The sequence below is a fragment of the Pristiophorus japonicus genome, chromosome 8 (genome assembly GCF_044704955.1).
Source record: "Pristiophorus japonicus isolate sPriJap1 chromosome 8, sPriJap1.hap1, whole genome shotgun sequence".
Taxonomy (NCBI): Eukaryota; Metazoa; Chordata; class Chondrichthyes; family Pristiophoridae; genus Pristiophorus; species Pristiophorus japonicus.
The window spans coordinates 152083876-152101544 of record NC_091984.1 but is presented as its reverse complement, the minus strand read 5'-3'; the positions used below and the strand labels follow the sequence as shown (position 1 = coordinate 152101544).

General features: G+C 47.2%; 1 protein-coding gene across 1 annotated transcript in view; it reads right to left on the bottom strand.

Moving 5' to 3' along the window:
- Window positions 1-17669, bottom strand: part of LOC139268197 (probable voltage-dependent R-type calcium channel subunit alpha-1E) — a 952421-nt gene that overhangs the window by 815773 nt on the left and 118979 nt on the right. The window contains exons 2-3 of the mRNA XM_070886246.1: window positions 11443-11583; window positions 9535-9736 (exon numbers count right to left, since the gene is read on the bottom strand). Coding sequence (XP_070742347.1) covers window positions 9535-9736; window positions 11443-11583 — 343 coding nt within the window. The remainder of the gene's footprint in view (window positions 1-9534; window positions 9737-11442; window positions 11584-17669) is intronic.

Here is a 17669-nt window from a genome sequence, read left to right as displayed (position 1 = left end):
ATAAGCTTAAATGGACACACACATAAAATGGCTGCCCAGGCATTATGGGAAATCAGGTAGTCAAACTGTGAACTGTTGAACGTTCACTGACCGAGCAATAACCCTGTGAGGCCCACTGTAGGAATGCCTGGGAAGACAGAGATAAGAAGGAAACCATCTCCTGTGAACAAGGCCATGAAACCAATTATTTCAGGAAGAAAGATAAGAGGGAAACCATTTGCTGTAAACAAGGCTATATACCAATTATTTCTCCAAGAATTCTATTGGGTTAAAATAACCTATATGTAATCTATAATCATTGTGATTGGCTTGTGTCCAGCCGTGATGGGCTGTGTAGCTGCAGTAAACTGTTTTGTAACTGTTGTGAAACATATAAAGGTACATGTAACTCTTTGTTCTGTGAAGAGAAACCTGGATACGGTCCTGAGTTTTTCCTTCCCGCTGAGCGTAATAAAAGCTGCTTCAGCATTGGAACCGACCCTGAGTGTTGAGTGATTCTTCTAAGAAAACACTAACGCTAACAATGGCGTAGTCGACGGGATTTCCCGGAGTCGCTGGACGCCCTTGGAAAAAACCCGGGTGAGTATAAAAAAAACAATTTTTAAGTATAAAGGGTGCGGAAGGTGGAAGCTGGTTGATCGACATGAGGAGACGGTCTAATATCTCAAACGCCTAGCCTGAGCCTGAATTAAGAGGACTTTTGTCCCACGTGACGGCCAGGAACCAAGTAGGCGTCGGGAACACACTTAGACCGTGGAATCGTGATACCGAGAGACATCTTCCGGACCCAGTAGTGTAATTTGAAATACCCCGGGATAGAACCAAGCGGTGTACAGCGGCTAACGGAATCCAAACCTGTGAACAGGGTCGGACCAACAGGCTGAGCGGTGGTAGGTAGTCGTTAAGGATATGTAGAGCACTGCGGGAATTGCTTAAACGCGTTTTTAAGAATTGTATAAGTTTGTGTAACAGCAGAACTTGTGACCTGACAGTAGCCAAGAGACAGTTTACTACAAGTCGCGCTAGAAAGAAAGCGGACCTCTGAGAGTAGATTCCTAACGATACCAGTCCTACCCAGGAATGGCCATGAAAACAAGTAAACTCGAGTGGGGACCAGAAGGGTCGCTTACCCGCCACCTGGCGGAAAAACAAAAGAAGCTAATTGAAAAAATGATTAAAGCAGGGTGGAATCCTCAGGAATTAGTTATGTGAGGAATTATTTAGATAAAACTACGAATTCCCTGAAAGGTCATGGATCCAAAAATAGAGCCGGCCAAAACAAGAAGAGAGACTGTTGTAAATGTCTGATCGTTGAGTGAGAAGTGTGTGTGTGATTTTTGACTGCAGAATGAATTTTTTATGTTTTCATGTTCCGAAAGCCTGGTTGGAAGAGGAACGCAAGTGTCTGTTTATTTTAGAAACAGAGTGAAAGTCTTTTTTTAAACCCTTTGTAATGTTGTCCTGTATGTGGGAAGTTTTAAGACATTTAAGTTAGAAACGCAGGTGTGGATTTATTCGGATGATAAGTTACGGAGCTAGGAAAATAAACAAATAAAGAATAGGTTTGTTGAGCAAAATATTTATTTGACATGCTCACTTACTTGCCGAAAGAAAACATGCAATGATTGATTGGGTTGAAAGACATAAATTTGGTCTCGGAATGAGATAAAGAATGCTTAAAAAAAAAGAGAGCTTCTAAAAAAAAAAAGTTTTAAATAAAGATTGAAATTACAAAGTTTGAATTGGGATTTTGAGATATTCAGAGAAGGCACAGGAAATACTGAGGTGGATTTAAAAAAAAAAGATTAAATTAAATCTGATCAGGTCAAACTCCTGGGCAAGTGGCGAGCTATCTGCGAAGGTGTAAAAGGAACTTTTGGAAAATGTTAAAAAACAGCAAGCTTTAGTAACGACTTTGAAACTGGAGCATTTTGAGATAACGAAAAAGCACTCAAACTCTCAAAGATGGACTTCATTCCAGTTATGGAGAAAAAGAAAAAGATAAAGACGCCACTTTGAAAGTAAACAAATGATTTTAAATTAACAACTTTATGGAGTTACGAACCCTCCGTGTAAAATACAAAACCTAATTTGAAGAAAGGAAAAAAAAAAAGATGTAACGGACTAAATGGAAAAAGACATAACTTACTAAATACTAGTTGATGTTTGCTGTGAAAAAGATATTGGTTTAATTAGAAGAGAAAAAAAAATGGAATAAGTAAAAAAACACTCTACATGGATTCGAATTTTAAATTATGAAAAAGTTTCAATGCAGTTTGAAAAGATTTCCAAAATGGACAGTGTTTATCAAAAATGTCCCGAACAGTCTAAACAAGCAGGAGGGTTTTGAAGATAACGAGGAGAAAGAGAGAAATAAAAAAAAAACAGAATTGAATTTCAGTAAACAAAATTGCTATTGTATGTGTGGTCTTGTTTTAAAACAATTTAAAAAAAAAATTCTTTGGCAAGTACTTGAATTAGAAGTTAAGAAAACATTGGAGTTTACTCTAATGATTTATGCTGTTTAACGGATTCCTAATTTCGAAGCCAGTTTTGAAGGCACAAAGACTTTTTTTTTTCCAGATGATTACGTGAAGTCACGTAATGACATCAGGTCTTCTTACAAACCTGGAAAGGAGTTAACCCTTTCCATTGACAGCCGTTTTATACTGAACATTATTAATTTGGATTTCTTAATAGGGAAAAAAAAAAGACTCACCTAACAGAGGAAACAAAAATAAAAACAGAACTAGCTTATGTAATAATACTTGCCTGATACAATAAAGAAATAGATATTCAATAAAACAAATTGAAGAGTTAAAAGCTAAGATAAACAGGCTGGAAGAGATAACGGGACTAGACGGATAGTGCAGTGCGCAGCCATAGCACCATCACCTCTGGCAATAGAGCCAATGTACCCCACGGTGGGTAGGTGTAGTCCACAAACCCAACCTAACGGTAAAGCAGACAGCGATGTTTGGAGGAATAGCTTTGGCCTTGGTCATAATAGGAGTTTGGGTAATATTTAAGTGGGTAAAGACACGGGCGCACGCCCTACAGATTCAGCTCGAAATGGTTCGATTATAACCTTGTGCTTCTGATTTTGCAGGGTGACAGGGACTCTCGTAGAGCAAAAAACTTAACCCCTGGTGACGACCAGGCCGTCTGTTTAAAATTACAGATAATGCTTACCGGAATGGGAATACGAACGGCGCTACTCGTAATCTGGATAGCCCTGCGACATGCACGTACCCTGGGCAACACCGACGGACAGCAGAGCATGCTGGAAATAAACAACTACATGAACTATGGAGTCTTGTTTAATTTAACGGACGGAATGTGCATCCCAGCAGCCAAGGACTGGAGCAAGGACAGGACTTATTTTAATGCATGGTTACAAGTGAATCCTAATAAGAATCCTAATAAGAATAAGAGTATGTGTACAGTGCTCCACGGGTATAAGGAGCAGATGCATTAAACGGAGGGATGTCAAAGGGCCTGATGAATGTACTTTCGGCATAATTTGCGCGCCTCCGGGACAATCCCAGCAATCAGTCATCCGCAAGAAGGGAATGGGGCTGTGTGGGTATTACGAGGAGGCGGGGGCGGCTGCAATATAATTGTATGTATGTTTCTCACCCCCTCCGACACCGCGCCCCATAAGAATCACTACATTGCCCGAAGAACTGCCTTGTCCCATAACTACTAAGGGACCAGAAAATGGGATTGCAATGTACAACGAAGGGGAATTATTGTATGATAATGTTAAACATGAAATTGTGCCTGTTCTGATCAATATTTCAGGCATCCAGATGCCGGAATATTGTACCGAACAGTCAAGGAAGATGTACAATGTATTAAGTAAAGTTGTAATGCAGCAGGCTGCCGATGCAATGGGTGCCAGTAGGTTCCGGGGACAGGGGTTAGCCCCCAGGGTGAAGAGGGAAATAGTAAATGATGTTGCTACCGTTTTCAATACAGGAACCTCCGTAGTGAACTCGATAGACATACAAGGGTTAAATGAGAGGGTAGAACAGCTTAAAGGGGTGATGAAGGGGTTATTGGAGAGGGTGGAGCAAAACCAGGAAGACCAGGCCAACCTAGGAAAGGAGGGGGCCGAAATCCAGTTGGATGGCATCTCAGTCCTGGAAGCTCACGCTAAAACCATCAATCACCTCATTGATAGAGAACAAGAAGATACAATAAAGCAAAGACAGGGGCAACTCTGTCATGCTTATGGTCTGTGGATGGTGGGACAGATCCGCCACAACCTCGACCAGATCCAACGCGGGGAAGTACCCGATTGGATAGACAGTTCACATTTAGCTCAGTTGGCGAACCAAAGGGGGACACTGGATAATTGTACTCTGAAGGGACTGACCCGAGTATACCCCGCAATTCCAGATTGCCAGATGGGTAGGACTACCGGGATAGGGATAGTCCTGTTGATCCCTATAGCAACGCCGGACTCAGGGCCGTTCCCCTTATACCAACTAGAGAATATCGGAGTAATACGGGAAAATGTCTCCATACGCTACTACCTGACCACCACCTCTGCCGTTCGTCGAAACAACATACTTACTGGGATTTCCCTAGCAGATTGCAAGCAAAGGGGGGGAAATCACAGTATGCCCTCACCCGGTGGGCCGAGGTGAACTAGACGAGTGCGGGTTTAACCGAACCAACGGGTGTGTACTAGAAATAGTGCCCGCACACATGCACTTCGCGAGGGCAGGCTACGGAGGGAGGGGAAGATACTGCGTCTCTACTACTGAGAGTTCATACCAGTATAATGACCTGCAGTGCCCTATACCGCAGCCAAACTTTTGCTTTACACCACTACGACCTGTCGCGATCGGGCAAGCGCATATCACCCAGGTTAGGCGCCGGAAGTCCGAAGTTATTGAAGTAACTGATCAGCTCCATGATCATTTGCAGGATTATGACGAGCCAGAGCAGGTCCCTATCCCACATCTAACCGAAGTATTACGGGAGTTGAGGCTCAGAGTGGGGCAATCCGTAAAACTCTATCACCAGCTACAAACTAAAATCAAAGAACTGGAAGAAGATACCGAGGTAGACTTACAAAGTCAGAGTTGGTGGAGAAAGGTCTGGGACTGGGGAATAAATGTGAACATCCACCCATGGATCCGAATTATTTCACACACACTGGTCGGAATACAATTAATCTTAGCAATAACATGGGGCGTGATGGCCTGCCAGGTATGCAGGCGCCACAAACGGCAGAAACGGACCAATCACCGTTCCCTGGATATTAAACAAGTCTGTTTGATAAGGGGACGGGAGGAGCTAGCCTTTGTTAATTTGATTTGAGCAACCGGAACTCCTGAAACCGCGTGACTGGCCAGCACGTTGAGGCAAGGAATACCGGGCCGTGCACAAATATCAGATAAAGGCAGTATTTCGGTTAAAAGGGGACTAGGGCTAGTCCCTTTACCGAAAGGGGGGAATTGTTGTAGAGAGTAGAAATATATATAGACTTAGGCATTAGGCACCTGCTGGATATTTAAAACTCACATAAGCTTAAATGGACACACACATAAAATGGCTGCCCAGGCATTATGGGAAATCAGGTAGTCAAACTGTGAACTGTTGAACGTTCACTGACCGAGCAATAACCCTGTGAGGCCCACTGTAGGAATGCCTGGGAAGACAGAGATAAGAAGGAAACCATCTCCTGTGAACAAGGCCATGAAACCAATTATTTCAGGAAGAAAGATAAGAGGGAAACCATTTGCTGTAAACAAGGCTATATACCAATTATTTCTCCAAGAATTCTATTGGGTTAAAATAACCTATATGTAATCTATAATCATTGTGATTGGCTTGTGTCCAGCCGTGATGGGCTGTGTAGCTGCAGTAAACTGTTTTGTAACTGTTGTGAAACATATAAAGGTACATGTAACTCTTTGTTCTGTGAAGAGAAACCTGGATACGGTCCTGAGTTTTTCCTTCCCGCTGAGCGTAATAAAAGCTGCTTCAGCATTGGAACCGACCCTGAGTGTTGAGTGATTCTTCTAAGAAAACACTAACGCTAACAGAGAGTGAGTGTGAATTATGAAATGTGAGTGTGAATTATGCAGAGTGAGTGTGAATGATGGAGAGTGTGTGAATTATGGGGAGTTAGAGTGAATTATGGAGCATGAGTGTGAATTATGCAGCGTGAGTGTGAATTATGGAGAGTGTGTGTGAATTATGGAGAGTGAGTGTGAATTATGGAGAGTGAGTGTGAATTATGGAATGTGAGTGTGAATTATGGAGAGTGAGTGTGAATTATGGAATGTGAGAGTGAATTATGGAGAGTGAGATTGAATTATGGAGTGTGAGTGTGAATTATAGAGAGTGTGCGTGAATTATGGAATGTGAGAGTGAATTATGGAGACTGAGTGTGAATTATGGAGAGTGAGTGTTAATTATGGAGTGTGTGAATTCTAGAGAGTGAGTGTGAATTATGGAGAGTCAGTGTGAGTAATGGAGAGGAGTGTGAATTATGGAACGTGAAAGTGAATTATGGAACGTGATTGTCAATTATGGAGAGTGAAAGTGAATTATGGAGAGTGAGTGTGAATTATGGAATGCGAGTGTGAATTATAGAGAGTGTGTGTGAATTATGGAGTGCGTGAATTATCGAGAGTGTGTGTGAATTATGGAATGTGAAAGTGAATTATGGAGAGTGAGTGTGAATTATGGAGAGTGAGTGTTAATTATGGAATGTGAGTGTGAATTATGTAACGTGTGCATGAATGAAAGTGAATGTGTGTGAATCATGGAGAGCGAGTGTGAATTATGGAATGTGTGTGTGAATTATGGAGGGTGAGAGTGAATTCTGGAATGCAACTGTGAATTAGGGAGAGAGAGTGTTAATTATGGAACGTGAGTGTTAATTATGGAGAATGAGCGTGAATTATGGAATGTGATTGTGAATTATGAAGATTGAGAGTGGATTATGGAGAGTGAGTGTGAATTATGGAGCGTGAGATTGAATTATGGAGTGTGATTGTGAATTATAGAGAGTGTGCGTGAATTATGGAATATGAGAGTGAATTATGGAGAGTGAGTATGAATTATGGAGAGTGAGTGTGAATTATGAAGTGTGTTAATTATAGAGAGTGAGTGTGAATTATGGAGAGTCAGTGTGAGTAATGGAGAGGAGTGTGAATTATGGAATATGAAAGTGAATTATTGAAAGTGATTGTCAATTATGGAGAGTGAAAGTGAATTGTGGAGAGCGAGTGTGAATTATGAAGAGTGTGAGAGATGGAATGTGAGAGAGAATTATGGGGAGTGATTGTGAATTATAGAGAGTGTGTGTGAATTATGGAGTGTGTGAATTATGGAATGTGAGAGTGAATTATGGAGAGTAAGTGTGAATTATGGAGAGTGAGTGTTAATTATGGAACGTGAATGTGAATTATGGAATGTGAGTGTGAATTATGTCGCGTGTGCGTGAATGATGGAGAGCGAGTGTGAATTATGGAGAGCGAGTGTGAATTATGGAATGTGAGTGTGAATTATGGAGAGTGAGAGTGAATTATGGAATGCGAGTGTGAATTAGGGAGAGCGCGTGCGAATTATTGAGAGTGAGTGTGAATTATGGAGAGTGAGTGTGAATTGTGCAGCGTGAGTGTGAATTATGGAGAGTGTGTGTGAATTATGAGAGTGAGTGTGAATTATGCAGCGTGAGTGTGAATTATGGAGATTGAGAGTGATTTATGGAGAGTGAGTGTGAATTATGGAGAGTGAGATAAATTATGGAGACTGAGTTTGAATTATGGTCAGTGAGTGTGAATTATGGAGAGTGAGAGTGAATTATGGAGACTGAGTTTGAATTATGGTCAGTGAGTGTGAATTATGGAGAGTTAGAGTGAAATATGGAGAGTGAGTGTGAATTATGGAGAGCGTGCAAATTATGGAATGTGAGTGTCAATTATCCAGCGTGAGTGAGAATTATGGAGTGCGTGTGAGAATTATGGAGAGCGAGTGTGAATTATGGAGAGTGAGAATGAATTATGGAGAGTGTGAGTGAATTATGCAAATTATGGAATGTGAGTGTGAATTATGCAGCCTGAGTGTGAATTATGGAGACTGAGTTTGAATTATGGTCAGTGAGTGTGAATTATGGAGAGTGAGTGTAAATTATGGAGAGTTAGAGTGAAATATGGAGAGTGAGTGTGAATTATGGAGAGTGAGAGTGAATTATGCAAATTATGGAATGTGAGTGTGAATTATCCAGAGTGAGTGTAAATTATGTAGAGTGAGAGTGAATTATTGAGATTGAGTGTGAATTCTGGAGAGTGATTGTGAATTATGGAGAGTGAGAGTGAATTACTCGAACATAAAAACATAAGAATTAGGAACAGGAGTAGGCCATCTCGCCCCTTGAGCCTGCTCCGCCATTCAACAAGATCATGGCTGATCTGGCCGTGGTCTCAGCTCCACTTATCCGCACGCTCCCCGTAACCCTTAATTCCCTTATTGGTTAAAAATCTATCTATCTGTGACTTCAATACATTCAATGAGCTAGCCTCAATTGCTTCCTTGGGGAGAGAATTCCACAGATTTACAACCCTCTGGGAGAAGAAATTCCTTCTCAACTCGGTTGTAAATTGGCTCCCCCGTATTTTGAGGCTGTGCCCTCTAGTTCTAGCCTCCCCGACCAGTGGAAACAACCTCTCTGCCTCTGTGGAAAGTGCGTGTGAATTATAGCAAGTGAATGTGAATTATAGAGAATGAGTGTGAATGATACAGAGTGAGTGTGATTTATGGAGAGCGTGAATGAATTATGGAGAGTGAGTGTGAATTATGGAGAGTGAGAGTGAATTATGGAATGTGAGTGTGAATTATGCAGAGTGAGTGTGAAATATGGAGAACGAGTGTGAATTATGGGGCGTGAGTGTGCATTATCGAGAGTGAGAGTGAATTATTGGGAATGAGTGTTAATTCTGGAGAGTGAGTGTGAATTATGGAATGTGAGTGTGAATTATGCAGAGTGAGTGTGAATTATGCAGAGTGAGTGTGAATTATGGAGAGTGATTGTGAATTATGGTGAGTGAGTGAGAATTATAGAGAGTGAGTGAGAATTATAGAGAGTGAGTGTGAACTATGGAGAGTGAGTGTGAATTATGGAATGTGAGTGTGAATTATGGAGAATGTGCGTGAATTATGCAGAGTGTGCGTGAATTATGGAGTGAGTGTGAATTATGGAGTGAGTGTGAATTATGGAGAGTGATTGTGAATTATGCAGAGTGAGCGTGGATTATGGAGCGTGAGTGTGAAATATGCAGAGTGAGTGTGAATTATGGAGAATGTGCGTGAATTTTGCAGAGTGAGCGTGAATTATGGAGTGGGTGTGAATTATGGAGAGCGAATGTGAATTATGCATATGAGAGAGACAATTATGCTTCTGGAGAGACAATGTGAAGTGTGAATGAGAGTGTTACGGAGAGATTGTGAAGCAGAGATAGAATGTGGTGGGAAGGAAGGAGGGAGAGGAAGAATGAAGAAGTCGAGGACCTCGTTTTTCTCCAGGCTGCTCTCCTCCAGCATCTTGTCCCCCTGCTCCTGGAAGGTGATGATTATCAAGGCCACGAAGATATTGACAAAGAAGAAGGGGAAGACAACAAAATATACAACATAGAAGATGGACATTTCCATTCTGTTCCCGGGGATGGGTCCTTGGTCTGCCTCGGTCACGTCCACGGAATGCTGCAGGACCCTGTGGCAACACAGAGTTCAACATGTTAATACCTCACCCACAGACACACTGCACTCTCCACTCGTACACCGGGCCCCAATTACATTCTCTGCTGGGGGAGTCGGTGACTGCAGCACCTCTTCAACTGTATGAGGGGGTGCCTAAATATAATCCTGGTTCCCCCTGGTCCCTATCTCTGAAACCCCGAGGCTAAATCTGTAGCTAGATTTCTGCACACTGACTGGGGTCTCTCAGTCCCTCTCCCTCAGGGAGATTTCTGTACACTGACTGGTGTTTCTCAGTCCCTCTCCCTCAGGGAGATATCTGTATACTGACTGATGTCTCTCAGTCCTTCTCCCTCAGGGAGATATCTGTATACTGACTGGTGTCTCTCAGTCCCTCTCCCCCAGGGAGATATCTGTACACTGACTGGTCTCTCTCAGTCCCTCTCCCCCAGGGAGATATCTGTATACTGACTGGTGTCTCTCAGTCTCTCTCCCCCAGGGAGATATCTGTATACTGACTGATGTCTCTCAGTCCTTCTCCCCCAGGGAGATATCTGTATACTGACTGGTGTCTCTCAGTCCCTCTCCCTCAGGGAGATACCTGTATACTGACTGATGTCTCTCAGTCCTTCTCCCTCAGGGAGATATCTGTATACTGACTGGTGTCTCTCAGTCCCTCTCCCCCAGGGAGATATCTGTACACTGACTGGTGTCTCTCAGTCCCTCTACCCCAGCGAGATATCTGTATACTGACTGGTGTCTCTCAGTCCCTCTCCCCCAGGGAGATATCTGTATACTGACTGGTGTCTCTCAGTCTCTCTCCCCCAGGGAGATATCTGTATACTGACTGATGTCTCTCAGTCCTTCTCCCCCAGGGAGATATCTGTATACTGACTGGTGTCTCTCAGTCCCTCTCCCTCAGGGAGATACCTGTATACTGACTGATGTCTCTCAGTCCTTCTCCCTCATGGAGATATCTGTATACTGACTGGTGTCTCTCAGTCCCTCTCCCCCAGGGAGATATCTGTACACTGACTGGTGTCTCTCAGTCCCTCTCCCCCAGCGAGATATCTGTATACTGACTGGTGTCTCTCAGTCCCTCTCCCCCAGGGAGATATCTGTATACTGACTGGTGTCTCTCAGTCCCTCTCCCCCAGGGAGATAGTGACATAGCAACATAGGAACAGGAGGAGGCCATTCAGACCATAGGGTGTGCTCCACCTTTGAATTAGAGCATGGTTGTTCTTTACCTCAGCTTCATCGACATGCCTTGGTCCCTATCTCTTGATACCTTACAAAAGATCTCAGCATTGAGAACTCCACTTGAAACCCAGAATCAAAACTTTTTGGGGGAGTGAGTTCCATATTATTCACTACCCTTTGTGTGAAGAAATGTTTGCTGACATCACCACTGAGCAGCCTGGCTCTAATTTTAAGATTATGCTCCCTTGTTCTGGACTCCCCCATCAGAAGAAAGCGTTTATCCCTCTCTACCCTGTCAAGCTCTTTAATCCTCTTAACCCCCTCAACGAGATCTCCCCTGTATCGATTCGAGGGAATACAAGTCCGGTCTATGCAACCTATCCTACATCTATCGTTTCCTGAAGTGGACGAAGGAACCAACCAGTTGTTCAAATCAGCTGATGACAAAGGATCCTTTACGATGCTTTGCGATGTGCCAATGATGGTAGTTATACTCCATGCTGGTCAGCGGGTACTTACTGCGGCCAGCCCTCTCCCGTGGAGACAGTGAACAGGGTCAGCAGGGCCCAGGCGATGTTATCGTAGTGAAAGTCATAACGTTTCCAGTCTCGATCAACAATTTTTGTCTCTGTCTCTGTCTCATACACCACAAACTGGCCTCTGACAGGGGTAAAAAAACATATTCCGTTAAGTGACAGATGCACATAAACACGCAGACACACTCACGCATGTTCACGAATGTGCACGTACACAGAATCAAATGTGCACACATGCACACGCAGACATACTCACATGCAGACACACACACATACATGATCAGGATTGTACATGTGCACACAATCACATGTACACATGCACATGCACAAACCGGGACACACACAAACACACATACACTGTGGCAGGATGATTGGGTGCTGGGACGTCAGTCACAGGATGCTGAGGGCTGTGGTACTTGAGTAAGGGTACGGCCACGTAGGTATACGTACAAACACTCGCACAAGCACACACATATACATGCAGGTGATCGCAAAATGTCCTGAAGCAGTTACGGACTGTGAAGAACATTTGAATTGCGCTCGCTGTTGTATTGTAAGAAAATACACAGTGAGACCACACATTGTACTCTGGGAGTGTGTATAGTGCAATGTGACCCGATGTGGTACTCTGGGAGTGCAGAGTGACCAGGTGTGGTACTCTGGGAGTGTGTGTGTCCAGGCGTGGTACTCTGGGAGTGTGAGTGACCAGGTGTGGTACTCTGGGAGTGTGTGTGATCAGGCGTGGTACTCTGGGAGTATATGTGAGCAGCTATGGTACTCTGGAAATGTGTGTGACCAGGTGTGGTACTCTGGGAGCGTGAGTAACTAGGTGTGATACTCTGGGAGTGTGTGTGACAAGGTGTGGTACTCTGGGAGTGTGTGTGACCAGGTGTGGTACTCTGGGAGTGCAATGCGACCAGGTGTATTACTCTGGGAGTATGTGTGAACAGGTGTGGTATTATGGGAGTGTGCGTGAACGGAGTTGGTACTCTGGGAGTGCAGTGAGACCAGACTTGGTACTCTGGGCGTGCAGTGTGACCAGATTTGGTCCTCTGGGAGTGTGAGTGACCAGGTGTGGTACTCTGGGAGTGTGAGTGACCAGGTGTGGTACTCTGGGAGTGTGAGTGACCAGTTGTGGTACTCTGGGAATGTGAGTGACCAGGTGTGGTACTCTGGAAGTGCAGTGTGACCAGGTGAGGTACTCTGGGAGTGCGTGTGCCCAAGTGGGGATCTCTGGTAGTGCAGTGGAACCAGATGTGGTACTCTGGGAGTGAGTGTGACCAGGTGTGGTACTGTGGGAGTGTGTGTGACCAGGTGTGGTACTCTGGGTGTGTGCATGACCAGGTGTGGTAATCTGGGAGTGCAGTGTGACCAGGTGTGGTAATCTGGGAGTGCATTGTGACCAGGTGTGTTACTCTGGGAGTGCAGTGTGACCAGGTATGGTACTCTGGGAGTGTGTGTGACCAGGAGTGGTACTCTGGGAGTGTGAGTGGCCAGGTGTGGTACTCTGGGAGTGTGAGTGACCAGATGTGGTACTCTGGGAGTGTGTGTGACCAGGTGTGGTACTCTGGGAGTTTGATTGACCAGTTGTGGTACTCTGGGAGTGCAGTGTGACCAGGGGTGGTGAACTAGGAGTGCAGTGTGACCAGGTGTGGTACTCTGGGGGTGCAGTGTGACCAGCTGTGGTATTCTGGGAGTGCATTGATACCAGGTGTGGTACTCTGGGAGTGTGTATGACCAGGTGTGGAAAACTATGAGTGTGTATGACCAGGTGTGGTACTCTGGGAGTGTGTGCCCAGGTGTGGAAATCCGGGAGTGCAGTGGGGCCAGGTGTGGTAATCTGGGAGTGCAGTGTGACCAGGTGTGGTACTCTGGGAGTGCAGTGTGACCAGGTGTGGTACTCTGGGAGTGTGTGTGACCAGGTGTGGCACTCTGGGAGTGTGTATGACCAGGTGTGGTACTGTGGGAGTGTGTGTGACCAGGTGTGGTACTGTGGGTGTGTGCGTGACCAGGTGTGGTAATCTGGGAGTGCAGTGTGACCAGGTGTGGTACTCTGGGAGTGCATTGTGACCAGGTGTGGTACTCTGGGAGTGCAGTGTGACCAGGTGTGGTACTCTGGGTGTGCAGTGTGACCAGGTGTGGTACTCTGGGAGTGTGTGTGACCAGGTGTGGTACTCTGGGAGTGTGTATGAGCAGGTGTGGTACTCTGGGAGTGTGAGTGACCAGGTGTGGTACTCTGGGCGTGTGAGTGACCAGGTGTGGTACTCTGGAAGTGCAGTGTGACCAGGTGAGATACTCCGGGAGTGCGTGTGCCCAAGTGCGATCTCTGGTAGTGCAGTGGAACCAGGTGTAGTACTCTGGGAGTGAGTGTGACCAGGTGTGGTACTGTGGGAGTGTGTGTGACCAGGTGTGGTACTCTGGGTGTGTGCGTGACCAGGTGTGGTAATCTGGGAGTGCAGTGTGACCAGGTGTGGTACTCTGGGAGTGTGTGTGGCCAGGTGTGGTACTCTGGGTGTGTGTGCGGCCAGGTGTGGTACTCTGGGAGTGTGCGTGACCAGGTGTGGTACACTGGGAGTGTGAGTGGCCAGGTGTGGTACTCTGGGAGTGTGATTGACCAGTTGTGGTACTCTGGAAGTGCAGTGTGACCAGGTATGGCACTGTGGGAGTGTGTGTGACCAGGTGTGGTACTCTGGGTGTGTGCGTGACCAGGTGTGGTACTCTGGGAGTGCAGTGTGATCAGGGGTAGTGCACTAGGAGTGCAGTGTGACCAGGTGTGGTACTCTGGGGGTGCAGTGTGAACAGCTGTGATACTCTGGGAGTGCAGTGAGACTAGGTGTGGTACTCTGGGAGTGTGTATGACCAGGTGTTGTACTCTGGGAGTGTGTGCCCAGGTGTGGAAATCCGGGAGTGCAGTGGGGCCAGGTGTGGTAATCTGGGAGTGCAGTGTGACCAGGTGTGGTACTCTGGGAGTGCAGTGTGACCAGGTGTGGTACTCTGGGAGTGTGTGTGACCAGGTGTGGTACTCTGGGAGTGTGTATGACCAGGTGTGGTACACTGTGAGTGTGTATGACCAGGTGTGGTACTCTGGGAGTGTGAGTGACAAGGTGTGGTACTCTGGGACTGTTTGTGCCCAGATGTGGAACTCCGGGAGTGCAGTGTGACCAGCTGTGGTACTCTGGGAGTGCAGTAAGACCAGGTGTGGTACTCTGCGAGTGTGTGTGCTCAGGTGTGGAAACCGGGAGTGCAGTGGGGACAGGTGTGGTACTCTGGGAATGTGCGTTAACGGATGTGATACTCTAGGAGTGCAGTGAGACCAGACGTGATACTCTGGGCGTGCAGTGTGACCAGATGTGGTACTCTGGGAGTGTGAGTGACCAGGTGTGGTACTATGGGGGTGTGAGTGACCAGGTGTGGTACTCTGGGGGTGTGAGTGAACAGTTGTGGTACTTTGAGAGTGTGAGTGACCAGGTGTGGTACTCTGAAAGTGCAGTGTGACCAGGTGTGGTACTCTGGGAGTGCGTGTACCCAAATGGGGAACTCTGGTAGTGCAGTGGAACTAGGTGCGGTACGCTGGGAGTGAGTGTGACCAGGTGTGGCACTGTGGAAGTGTGTGTGACCAGGTGTGGTAATCTGGGAGTGCAGTGTGACCAGGTGTGGTGCACTAGGAGTGCAGTGTGTCCAGGTGTGGGACTCTGGGAGTGCAGTGTGACCAGGTGTCGTACTCTGGGAGTGTGTGTGACCAGGTGTCGTACTTGGGAGTGTGTGTGACCAGGTGTGGTACTCTGGGAGTGTGTATGACCAGGTGTGGTAAACTATGAGTGTGTATGACCAGGTGTGGTACTCTGGGAGTGTGAGTGGCCAGGTGTGGTGCTCTGGGAGTGTGAGTGGCCAGGTGTGGTACTCTGGGAGTGTGTGTGCCCAGGTGTGGAACTCTGGGGTGCAGTGGGTTCAGGTGTGGTACTCTGGGAGTGTCTGTGACCAGGTGTGGTACTCTGGGAGTGTGTGTGACCAGGTGTGGTACTCTGGGAGTGTGTATCACCAGGTGTGGTACACTGTGAGTGTGTATGACCAGGTGTGGTACTCTGGGAGTGTGAGTGAAAAGGTGTGGTACTCTGGGAGTGTGTGTGCCCAGGTGTGGAACTCCGGGAGTGCAGTGGGACCAGGTGTGGTACTCTGGGAGTGTGCGTTAACGGATGTGGTACTCTGGGCGTGCAGTGTGACCAGATGTGGTACTCTGGGAGTGTGAGTGACCAGGTGTGGTACTCTGCGGGTGTGAGTGACCAGGTGTGGTACTCTGGGGGTGTGAGTGAACAGTTGTGGTACTCTGAGAGTGTGAGTGACCAGGTGTGGTACTCTGAAAGTGCAGTGTGACCAGGTGTGGTACTCTGGGAGTGCGTGTACCCAAATGGGGAACTCTGGTAGTGCAGTGGAACTAGGTGTGGTATGCTGGGAGTGAGTGTGACCAGGTGTGGCACTGTGGAAATGTGTGTGACCAGGTGTGGTAATCTGGGAGTGCAGTGTGACCAGGTGTGGTGCACTAGGAGTGCAGTGTGTCCAGGTGTGGTACTCTGGGGGTGCAGTGTGACCAGGTGTGGTAGTCTGGGAGTGCAGTGAGACCAGGTGTGGGACTCTGGGAGTGCAGTGTGACCAGGTGTCGTACTCTGGGAGTGTGTGTGACCAGGTGTCGTACTCTGGGAGTGTGTGTGACCAGGTGTGGTACTCTGGGAGTGTGTATGACCAGGTGTGGTAAACTATGAGTGTGTATGACTAGGTGTGGTACTCTGGGAGTGTGAGTGGCCAGGTGTGGTGCTCTGGGAGTGTGAGTAACCAGGTGTGGTACTCTGGGAGTGTGTGTGCCCAGGTGTGGAACTCTGGGAGTGTGAGTGGCCAGGTGTGGTGCTCTGGGAGTGTGAGTGGCCAGGTGTGGTACTCTGGGAGTGTGTGTGCCCAGGTGTGGAACTCTGGGAGTGCAGTGGGTTCAGGTATGGTACTCTGCGAGTGTCTGTGACCAGGTGTGGTACTCTGGGAGTGTGATTGACCAGTTGTGGTACTCTGGAAGTGCAGTGTGACCAGGTCTGGCACTGTGGGAGTCTGTGTGACCAGGTGTGGTACTCTGGGTGTGTGCGTGACCAGGTGTGGTACTCTGGGAGTGAAGTGTGACAAGGGGTGGTGCAGTTGGAGTGCAGTGTGACCAGGTGTGGTACTCTGGGGGTGCAGTGTGACCAGCTGTGGTAGTCTGGGAGTGCAGCGAGACAAGGTGTGGTACTCTGGGAGTGTGTGTGCCCAGGTGTGGAAATCCGGGAGTGCAGTGGGGACAGGTGTGGTACTCTGGGAATGTGCGTTAACGGATGTGATACTCTCGGAGTGCAGTGAGACCAGACGTGATACTCTGGGCGTGCAGTGTGACCAGATGTGGTACTCTGGGAGTGTGAGTGACCAGGTGTGGTACTCTGGGGGTGTGAGTGACCAGTTGTGGTACTCTGAGAGTGTGAGTGACCAGGTGTGGTACTCTGAAAGTGCAGTGTGACCAGGTGTGGTACTCTGGGAGTGCGTGTACCCAAATGGGGAACTCTGGTAGTGCAGTGGAACTAGGTGTGGTACGCTGGGTGTCAGTGTGACCAGGTGTGGCACTGTGGAAATGTGTGTGACCAGGTGTGATAATCTGGGAGTGCAGTGTGACCAGGTGTGGTGCACTAGGAGTGCAGTGTGTCCAGGTGTGGTACTCTGTGGGGGTGCAGTGTGACCAGGTGTGGTAGTCTGGGAGTGCAGTGAGACCAGGTGTGGGACTCTGGGAGTGCAGTGTGACCAGGTGTCGTACTCTGGGAGTGTGTGTGACCAGGTGTCGTACTCTGGGAGTGTGTGTGACCAGGTGTGGTACTCTGGGAGTGTGTATGACCAGGTGTGGTAAACTGTGAGTGTGTATGACCAGGTGTGGTACTCTGGGAGTGTGATTGGCCAGGTGTGGTGCTCTGGGAGTGTGAGTGACCAGATGTGGTACTCTGGGAGTGTGTGTGCCCAGGTGTGGAACTCTGGGAGTGTGAGTGGCCAGGTGTGGTACTCTGGGAGTGTGAGTGGCCAGGTGTGGTACTCTGGGAGAGCAATGGGACCAGGTGTGGTACTCTGGGAGTGTGCGTGAGCAGGTGTGGTACTGTGCGTATGTGGGTGACCGGTTGTGGTACTCCGGGAGTGCAATGTGACCAGGTGTTGTTC